At 41.9% G+C, this 10,993-nt stretch overlaps 1 protein-coding gene across 1 annotated transcript; it reads right to left on the reverse strand.

Moving 5' to 3' along the window:
* Window positions 1–218: 218 nt before the first annotated feature.
* LOC133420729 (uncharacterized) lies at window positions 219–9,991 on the reverse strand. Its single transcript, XM_061710512.1, has 5 exons — window positions 9,969–9,991; window positions 2,158–2,433; window positions 1,834–2,076; window positions 1,558–1,746; window positions 219–411 (listed from the first exon to the last, which is right to left on the reverse strand). Exons 1-5 carry the CDS (start codon window positions 9,988–9,990, stop codon window positions 320–322), a joined length of 822 nt encoding a protein of 273 aa, XP_061566496.1. The 5' UTR covers window position 9,991; the 3' UTR covers window positions 219–319.
* Between the last annotated feature and the right edge of the window lie 1,002 nt (window positions 9,992–10,993).

The raw sequence follows: 10,993 nt of genomic DNA on the forward strand, positions 1-10,993 counted from the left end.
CCAGTACGTCTGGAAGATCCAGTAAGGTCTGGATCCAGCAGCACTGGTTAAACGAAGTTCACACATGAAACCTTCCAGACCAACCCAGACCCAGTCTCATCAGTCTCCTACAGATAGCAGCACAAAACAACATATTGTTGTTTTATTATAGATGGTTAGGACTTCCTGTTTATGCATAAAGAGAACAGATGGTGGAGAAACTTTATTTTATGTGGTGTTTGACTTCTCACATGATGAAAATAGAAACAGCTGAAGCATTTGTTGCTGCAGGGTTGAAGCCACGTCACTAACAAAACATCCCACAGTGGACCAGTCTTCATCAGAAGTCATGCTCGGTGGTGACATCGGTAGAAATGCCAACATAATCTCCAACAGGCTGGCTGGTTTCCATGGAGACTCTAAACTTGTTCCCTGCGGACGGAGTTATAGGATGTCAAGATGGAGCTCTGACCTTAGATGAGTAAAAACTCATTACTGTTTTCACTGTTCCATTATTTACTTTACAAAAGTTAAGACAAAAAGAAAAATCACACAGCTTTTAGATCCACCTTCAGTGGCAGGCCTTCAGCAGAAACCCTTAGTAGATGGTTCCTTCAGCAGGAACTCTCAGTAGATGTTTCCTTCAGCAGAAACCCTTAGTAGATGGTTCCTTCAGCAGGAACTCTCAGTAGATGGTTCCTTCAGCAGGAACATCAGTAGATGTTTCCTTCAGCAGGAACTTTCAGTAGATGTTTCCTTCAGCAGGAACTCTCAGTTGATTGTTCCTGTCTGACTTCATCAGAAACTCATGGTTCTGGAGGAGTTCTGGTCCGTTCTTCTGTCCAACATTGCTTCGACCCGAAGCAATGTTGGACTTTGAGGTTTTGACCGTTCACGTCTACACAGCTCTCTGAAGGTCCACCACAGTATCTAAACCAGGTTCAGGAATGGACTTTGACCAGGTCACTACAAAACCTTGATTCTTATATCTTTCATCATTCTGATATAGGTTTGCTGCTGAGTTTAGGATAACTTCCTGTCACATGACCAGGTAACCAACTCTCCACTGCCGTGCTTGACAGTGTGCATAGGTCTATGGAGATATCCGTCTTCTTCTAATTGTGATGCCATTAACCTTATGTTTAAGACTGGGATCTGGAGGATGTGAGATGGAGATGTTGGGTTACGCCGTGGGCTGAATTTGGGGTACAGTGAACCTAGAATGTCCACTGATGGGAGGAATGCTAACTGTCAACTTGTAAGTAATCTTTGTCACCATAGAGCATTGAACTCCACATAGTTTGGAAAAATTCCTCCACAGCCCTATGTGAAAGTGATGCATTCAGGAAGGGAACCACTACTTCAAGTCACTGCTGCTGACGGTGGATCTTCAAGCTGTTTAGTCATAAAGATTGCTCAAGTGTAAATGGTGACGTGTGTAAATATATCGGGAAAGTCACATGTGATTCCAAAGATGGTGCACATTTGAATCCCAGGTGTCAACATGTACAGAGTTTTGGCCACTTGTGGTCCTCAAGACTCATGTTAATGCAGGGTCTGAACAAGGTCTCTACGTACCCGGGTTCCTCCTGAAGCACATGGACACCAGCAGCATGCTGCAGATGCAGTACGGACAGATGACCAGCAGGTGGCGGAGGAGATGCAGCACAGACATGGAGGAAGGGGGAGGAGAAGTAGAGTTTGGGGGAGCAAAAGAAGAGTCTGGAGGAGGACTGGATACTGTGATGTTGTGATGAAGAGGAGATCCTGCAACAGCGATACGAGAAGCTGCTTAAGTCAGTCATCAGTTTACACAGGTCAGCTCTAGAAACAGGAAGTGATCGTCCCACTGACCTGTGACCCTCAGAAAGCTACGAGGAGATGATCCAAACTTATCGGAAGCGCACCAATAGAGACCCTCGTCGGACTGCTGGACGTCATGTAGGATGACTTCTGGAATTTTCTTCTTACTGACAAGTTCACCGTTTTTGTAGAAATAAGCTGTGCAGGCGAGACCATCTCTGTGTATGCAACGCAGAGTGACATCACTTCCTGTCTTCAAAGGAAGTGCAGGGATGTCCAGAACAATGGCGCTGTCTGAACATACACAAAGAGACAGATGGAGGTATATCAATCATCTCAAACATGACTTCAGGACCACCGAGGGGGCTGTCTTACCTTCTCTTAGAGTCACAGTGATGTTGACCCGGTCGCTCCTCCTTCCAGATCTGGTTTGACACCAGTAAAATCCAGAGTACGAAGACAAGAGATCAAGAACACAAGAGGACTCTTTCAAGACCCCGAAGTTTTCAGTGACTCCACACTCCTCCATCTGGCCTACTCTGTTCCTCCTAACCGTCCATCCAAACGCTGTCTGTTCATCCTCAACACATTGCAGAGACACTGACTGTCCACTGAAGAACTGCTGCTGGTCTGGACGGACATCCAAAGAGGCTGCAAGACACAAAGACACAAGAAATGCAGAAAAGCTTTTCCTCCCCCCTCTGTCTCACTCCTCCCAATACAGCATAACAGGTTGATACAGGTTAAGTTCACAGCTTGTGGTTAGTTGATTAACTTGATTGTTAAAGCAGATCAAACAGGCCCGATGGGAACGCTCCTTGAAAGACCAACTGTACCAGGTGGTTCTAGACACTAAAGACCTAATAACGGACTTCTGGAAGAATCAAAGTGTTCACCTGAACACAAACAGAGATGAGGGGGTTGCAGGTTCTTAGAGACACTTTCTCTGAGGACATATCCCATGGAGACGTTACACATCACAGCTCAAGAAAACAGTACAACAGAAACTGTAGGAAAGTACTGCAGAGTACAAAAACTACACAAAAAAATAGTAGCACGCTTTAATGTTGTTTTTTTTTCAAAATTACAATAAATATGGCTTGACTCTTGAATCTAGCATGATGGAAAGTGGACAAACCCACTTTGACATCACAAGTAGTCTTTTTTCTTTGTACAACATGATCCCATGTGGTAAATGGATGAAAGAACAGGCTGCTAGCTGTCTCAGATGCATCCACCTTAGCTCATTAAATGCTAATTAGCCATTTTAGCTTAGCTGCCTTAGCTTAAGCTAACCTCAGATGCTAATAATTCTTACTGTCACTACAAAGCTGGTTCAGAGACAAAAGAAATGAAATAACTCATCTGACATGAAACTTTTGACCTAAACTAGAGACAGGATGACCTGTTGCCATGGAGTCATCGAACAATGACCTGTTTATTATGGACACTCATTTTTGAATTAGTGTTTACGTTGGAGAAACTATTGCTAGCACTGTTGTGATCGAATTCAATCACCCCGGGTTCTTTAATTGAGCTGGAAAAGGTAAATAAAAAGACACAAGACTGGGATAGAATTAAAGTAGGCCTCATGAGTGAGATCGGCAGAGCAGAGCCCCTGCAGCCTGCTTGGTCAATCGTCCCGCCAGATCTGCCGGTCTCTCTCCTGAGAAAGTTTTATTACACTTGAGAAAGGGGGTGGCTTGGGGCCCCCCCTTAGTTTATTGCTGGGGGCCTCTCTTATCTCGTGCCTGTTACAGCATGGTACTCTCAGTGAAAGTCAGAGATGCACCTTAGTTTCACATACAGAAACATTTAGTTAATCAGCACATGCAGTTTACATATTCAGTTTGATTTTAAACTATTCTTTATATAATCAATCATAACAATCTCCCTTTTGATCTCTAATCAGAGATCACCCTATGTATCTTCTTTCTTCTTTATTGTTCCTCTTCAGGAGTCAGAGGTAGACTACTCTGATCACCCGGTGGACCCTGCTCAGGGGATTATTCTGCCCCTCTCTTGAGAGCTAAGGTCTGATGTCCGCTCCTGCACCAGATCCAGCGGATCTGGGGTCCTAATCTTCATGGGGGGGTCCGGTGTTGCCCACTGCGATCGTTGACACCACGTGTCACCTTTCCTGTGGAGTCGGATGACGTGGGAGGTCCGTTCTGGGTCCTGTCCACCTTGGCTCCGACCACTGTCTCTTGATGACTCACAGGGAAACCCATTCTGTCTGTGAGGTCCGTGTCTGTCCGTCCGTCTCCGACCTGTTTGGGAGTAAGCAGATACCAAACTTTGCAGTTCGGAGAAGTGAGCTTTCTGACCAAATTGTTATTCGTCAGTCTCCTTCAAGTAGGGCGCATTCTGCGGCCCTAGAAAAAGTTGTCCAGTCTTTAGTGCGTACGGGTCAGTCCGTGGCCGGCGTTCACCCATGTCATTTTGGTCTGTGCACAGATTTTTGCCAATTTAGTCTTCATATTCGCATGTCCCATCCAGCGTTTCCCAAACGCCTTCCTGATGTCACCCACTACACAATACTCCACTCCAGATGATTCAATACATTATCCTACAATTTCATACAGATAGTGTGGAGCAATAATTGCTTATTTATGAACATTACTGATTTCTTTCCCTTTGGGCCCTGTATGTACACCCACTTCAACAATCCAGACATGCAAATTACTCTGTTAAATCCTTTACGCGTTGAGGGGGTACTCAGGATTGCCCACACGATTAACATTTCCTTTATGGAAAAGTGACATTTCTACATAACAAAAAGTAAAAACCATTCACTCTCATGAAACTATGGCATATTTGCCCCAAAATACTGATTGATGATCAAATGAATTATTACAATAACTGAAAAACATATTCCTTCTTGTTAAACTCCTCCGTAGTTCACTATTGAATGTTACATAAAGACATATCCTCGTACAGAATAAAGTTGAAAATTATCTGCCTCAGGGGCTAAACACTGACATGTTTTCCTGGAATGCTCAATAAAACAACCTTTCTTGTATCACATAACAACATCCATGAAATTCAAAAGCTCCTTAACAATGTGCTTTCTAAGGTGGATATTTGGATCAAAAATGAACAAAACCTCTCTTAATATTGATAAACAAATTATATATCATTCAGTTTCAATAAAGAACAAAAGAATATGGAAAATCTGGCCTTTCAGATCAAAATAAAAGATAAAGAAATCAAGAAAGTAAACTCTACAAAGTTCCTTGGAGTCCTCATTGATGACTGTCTAAACTCTAATCGTCATATAGATCACTTTTGCAAAACTAAATATCTAAGAATCTAAAAATGTCAGTCTGCTTTTCAAAGCGAGACACCTGCTTCCACGCTCTGCTCTTCTTATTCTTTATCAACCTTTGTTTGGACAACATCTAAATTCCTGTACTATTATTTACTGTAATACTTATCCCAGCTATCTAAAAAATTTTGACCTTTTACAAAAAAGAAAAATTACTCGTGCCATTCCTGGACTGAATTTAATTCATCTAATCGCCATCTGTTTGCCCATTCTGGTATTCTTTACCTTAAAGACAATAACTACTCCCATAATGCTTGTACAATATATCAGGTTATCTCAGGTTTCATTCTACTCATTCCAATCTCCGTTTCCCATCTCAAGGTCACTATTATTTCTATTTCTTATTAAGAGCTGTCTATACCATGTCTACCTCTATACTGTTACACCTTTCACTTTTTTAATCGTATATATTTTAATACGTGCCACACTTTTATCTACCGTACATTTGTTATTTACTGTTCCTACTTTCAAATCCGAGTGGAAAGCAAAATAACCGGAGTCAAATTCCTTGGGAAATGTTCAAACTTGACTAATAAATCTGATTCTGATTCAGATTCTAATTCCTTCAATCCTTCTAGCATCTACTGTTACCCATATTTCGTCTTCCTCGTTTACTATCGCATATGCTAATTGTAACCCTTCGTTCCAGTATCTAAAACCGTATCCATCTACAAACAAATTAATCGCTTTGTCAAATGGTGTTTTCACTAAGTCTTCCCTGACTTTATCGTCACAAACGATTCTTTGCATGCACTTGTGTGGTTTTCCCCTATGATATCCTTCGTGTGTATACGAAATATTTGATGCTTCATTTTCTTAATTTCTTTTTGATTAATTTCTTTTAACTGCTACATGCTGTATACATGTAGGGTCGTGTTTACACGTCACATAATTACCAACCTTACTCCCCCTTTTCTGAAACCAGATCACTTGTTGGTGATCTTGTTACAGAAATATCTAAATCCTAACGCCTAGTTGTTTCACCATGTCGTACAACTATTGGGTGGTAATAATAATTTTGCTTTGGAGGCATTAAGCCTGATGGCCTAGACGCAAAAACCAATGATACATGAGGGCAAGCCTTTTGATAATTTCATACCACCTTAGTCGTGTCATAATGTGAGTGCAAGGCATCATGTTACCATTAGGTGTATCGTAAAATAATGTGATATGTAAAGGATTGGGGGAACAAGCGTAAGGACACCAGGTGTCGACTCAGGGGCGCCACTGTTGATAGACCGTATATCGAGCCAGGAGTAAACGATGTTTCTGGTTCAAACAAAGTCCAACATACTGTATTGCTGCAGCCAGACCTGGCTGAGGAGATAACATGCAATGTCCACTCAGATGGTTGATTGACTCCATGTCCCCCGTCCAGAAAGGTCAGCGTCAAACCATCGGGACCACACTGAATCATCACCCCCAACATGATCAGTTGGTCTGTCCCCATCAGGTCACAGGGAGCTTGTGTGACACGAGGAAAAAATGTCTCAGGGTTTGCGCCCCACCCTCATCCTGAGGGGGCATGTGAATGGTAAAGTCTGTTTTTTCTCCAAAGCAGCCAGTCCCTTGGTGTCTCTTTGTGGGGCGTTTCTCTCCTGGGTCTCTATGGCAACCCCCTCGCCAAATCCCCCGGGCCCCTCCTTGTCCACCCATCCCTCTATGGTATGTGGTAGTGGAGGTTGGGTGCTCAAGGTGGTTCATAAAATTTGTGTGTGTTTAATGCTGATTTACTAACAGTATCTCTTGGGCTGACCCCAGCCCACTGACCCCGCGCCTGGCGCTGAAAGTTTCCCCTCTTTTTTTTTTTTCTGTTTCTGTTTCACCCAACATGTTTACGACATGGTCTGGTCTGTTCGTACCCCTACATTCCTTTGTTATCTTTTCCGACCCCCTCCCTGTGTTCCAGGTAGCGTTTCAGTTTTCACTCCTTCTAAATTCCCAATCTCCTCTCGTTCAAATTAATCCGAATTTATTTAAAAGTCCTTGGTTCACTAATGGAGGAATAACAAATGCTTGTCAAAAGAAAATAATCTTTATATATTTTTCCTCTCTCAACAACAGTTACAGTAAACAGAAAGTGACAAACCCTGTTCAAAAATGTAAAAGTAAATTATCCACTGACTGTCCTAATATTAATAACCATAGAAAAGTCCTAAATAACATTGTAAAACCTCTAACTTATATCTGTAATTTATCATTTCAATCTGGTCCTTTTCCTAAATAAAATAAAAATTGCAAAAGCACTTCTACTTCCCAAAAATGACAGTAACCTCAACTATAAAAATTACAGACAGAAATTACAATGTCCCTACTATCACAGATTCCAAAATCTGTATTCATCAACTCCTTTATATCCACTAAGACGTTAATATTATTAGGTCCTCACTTGAAACTTAAAGAACGTGAGCCGCCCCTAACCAATTCACCATATTTCGCTGTGGGGGGGCGCTCCAGTACACAGCCAAACATTCTTAACCTAAACAAACAAACTCCCAAAAAGTCCTCTCTCGAAGTTCATATATGCTTTATCAAATAAAAAAGTCTTCTTTATTAGACACAGAATGCATCATTTAAAGAAGCTCATTGTATGTTATCTTAAAAAATGTCAACAGAGAAGCTGAAGCTCATGTATTTTTAACAGATAAAAAGTCTCCTTTATAGACACAGAATGTATCATTTAAAGAAGCTCATTGTTCATATTATTTTAACCAAGTCAACAGAGAGAGGCTCATATGAATTTAAACCTTTTACTTTTTAATATTTTATCTTATAATATCCAAATATATTCTAAAATTTGTCACCTATTCAACCCCTAAATAAGATTATTATCAACATAATCTCTAGCTTTTTTAAAGCATTACTGGTTATCTGTGCTGCCGAAAGACCCAAACAGCCCCTCCTCCTTCCATCGGAGAAACGCTGCATCTCTGCTTCTCTGCTTCTCTGCATCTCCAAGCACCATAAAATCTGCTATCGCTCAAAGCAGATCATGATCTGACTGAGGACTTTAACGACCATGGCATCTGAACCTGCAACTTCCAAAATCTCTCTTTTACCTTTTTCCCCATTTTAAAACCAACTACGAAGTCAATTAAATCATACTTTTCTTTCTCTTAAAATGACAGAATATATTTCAACTGTTCACAAAATGTCATGAACATAACGTACAATGCACAAAGGCACACACACACATTATCTCTCACACACACACACTTATCCACATACACCCTATCTCTGTCTCTCACTCTCTCTCTCTCCCTCTGTCTCTCACACACACATCTACACATACACACCGCAGCACACACACATAATCACAGCCCCTCCTCTCTCATAGCAAGGCGAGCAGCCACTGCTTAATTTTTTTACATATATTCCACAATATTACCATCTCTATATCTGTTTTTCAGGCTCATGTCAACTTAGGTCTTATAATATCTTCACAAAGCCAAATTCCCTCAACATTTAAAGTTTCTTGGGCATTTTAAAACATCTCTACAGTTTCCAAAATCCTATTCCATCCTCAATGCATACCATCAACTTTTTTTTTTTTTTTTAAGTTTCTTTGGCAGCTTCTTAGAATTTGGGTGGTCTCAATCCCGGGATTCCAACCCAGCAAAATCCGTGCACTCGTCAGTGTCACGGGGGGGCAGCCACGCCCGAGACTTCAGAATGTCTACGGTAACAGGATTCTCCCATAATCCTGTCCCTCTAAAGGGCCTAACCCCGACATCCTCGGACTCTAACCGTTAATAAACCCTTTCTAATAACATCCTGGGACTTAAACCCTTAACAAATATTCCTCTTAACTTCTATTCCAGTTTTTTGTCCTTTTTTCATTAAATTTAGCAGTTGTCATTCCTTAAATTTAGCAATTCTTAATTCAGCAGTTATCATTCCTTAAATTTAGCAGTTATTAAATTCAGCAGTTATCATTCCTTAAATTTAGCAGTTATTAAATTCAGCAGCTGGGTGTTTACTTAAGACTTTGGACACGGTCTTGATTTGAGTATATCCAATGCAGATAAAGGTCTGCTTACCCTGAATTTGCCGCGCGGCCTGTCCTCGCCTTTTTCGCACCGAGCTGTTTTTTTTTTTTCATAATTACCTCTCCTGATCTCAATCCCGGACGACGCCCCCAAATTGTTGTGATCGAATTCAATCACCCCGGGTTCTTTAATTGAGCTGGAAAAGGTAAATAAAAAGACACAAGACTGGGATAGAATTAAAGTAGGCCTCATGAGTGAGATCGGCAGAGCAGAGCCCCTGCAGCCTGCTTGGTCAATCGTCCCGCCAGATCTGCCGGTCTCTCTCCTGAGAAAGTTTTATTACACTTGAGAAAGGGGGTGGCTTGGGGCCCCCCCTTAGTTTATTGCTGGGGGCCTCTCTTATCTCGTGCCTGTTACAGCATGGTACTCTCAGTGAAAGTCAGAGATGCACCTTAGTTTCACATACAGAAACATTTAGTTAATCAGCACATGCAGTTTACATATTCAGTTTGATTTTAAACTATTCTTTATATAATCAATCATAACAGCACCCAAGAACACCCAACAACCAAGCACTGTTTGGAGGTGGTTCCTGCCACGGAAAACCCTCCAGGTATATCTGTCATCATCCACATGAGCCTTGAAGTCCTCCGGAAGAACGACAGAGCGGTTTTTGGGAGAAACATCCTGGACCACTTCAGAGTTGAACAAGGTCCAAAAGGTGTGGTTCACCTGGACAGGGGCCCGGTCCATCTCTGGACCACATACAAACAACCAAACACACTCATATTACACACTCAGGGAGCGTGGGTCCGAGTGCTGAGACAAACTCACAGCCGTCCCTGGTTGGCGCTGGACTCCGTACTCACCGGCGTAGCGTGGTCTCCTCATTCCACCATTTAAGCAGCCAATGAACCGAAATAGGAAGTGACGTCATCCACAAGAACAACGTTGGTTTATTTTTTATTTTTTTGGTTCTTTTTTGTTAAAGCAGCACAACGTAACTTTCAGCTTTTCTGAGTTTGGCGGCATCTTTTGGACAAAAGCGGTAGTGTTTTACCAGAAAGAACACTACGTTTCCCATGAGCACCAGCGCGTACTGCCGGAAAACTCCTGTCCCGTCGCTGCATTTGTTTTTATGAGAGGAGACGGGACGCTTTTCTGTTTCACCAAGTGAACAGACAGAACGCAAAAAAAAAGATGTTAAACTGCTGGAAAGGAACTCGAATTTACCGGGATACCTTAAACAAGGAAGCCAGGGAGCGGTATATGGAGAAAATAATGATTATTAATTATTATTAATTATAATAATAATTAATCCCTACTGAAGACCCATGTGTTTCAATACATTTGTATAATAGTACAACATACAGTACATGTTTTGTATCCCTCTTACTTCTCTTTTCTTTTTTTTGACTGCTATATTATGCTGAAGAGGCTCCGAGGTGTGATTATTTTTGTTTTCCTCGTGAGATTATTTTTTTCCTCTGCAGCTACAAATAAGAGTTAATATTTTTTCCTCAACAAACTAGTTTTATCTGAAGATTGGGGTTAATTGCACCGCAGAGAGCTGGCCAGCAACTGCGTTTAGCTGGCGAAGTTGGGAATAAAACCTGTGTTTTGATCCGACCCGTCTGTGTTAGTGTTTGTGGTTTAAGGCTGTTTATGGTTCTGCGTTAAATCGACGCAGAGCCTACGGCGTAGGGTACGCGGCGACACGCACCGTACGTTGCGCGTCGCCACGTACCCTACGCCGTCTGCGTCGATTTAACGCAGAACCATAATTCAGGCTTTACTGTGTGTTTGGTCGTTACAGCCGCGATCCAAAGCGAGCCGACGACTCTTTCACTCTTTTACTTTGTTATATCAGATACTTGGCCTGCGTGGTTCTGCC

The sequence above is a fragment of the Cololabis saira genome, chromosome 20 (genome assembly GCF_033807715.1).
Source record: "Cololabis saira isolate AMF1-May2022 chromosome 20, fColSai1.1, whole genome shotgun sequence".
In the NCBI taxonomy this organism is placed as follows: Eukaryota; Metazoa; Chordata; class Actinopteri; order Beloniformes; family Belonidae; genus Cololabis; species Cololabis saira.

Coding starts and splice junctions, on each gene's coding strand:
- LOC133420729 (XM_061710512.1), bottom strand. CDS start 9,990: ATGAGGAGACCACGCTACGCCG. Junction 1,747..1,833: donor TAGCTTTCTGAGGGTCACAG/GTCAGTGGGACG, acceptor TCGCTGTTGCAG/GATCTCCTCTTCATCACAAC. Junction 412..1,557: donor GTGCTTCAGGAGGAACCCGG/GTACGTAGAGAC, acceptor CTCCGTCCGCAG/GGAACAAGTTTAGAGTCTCC.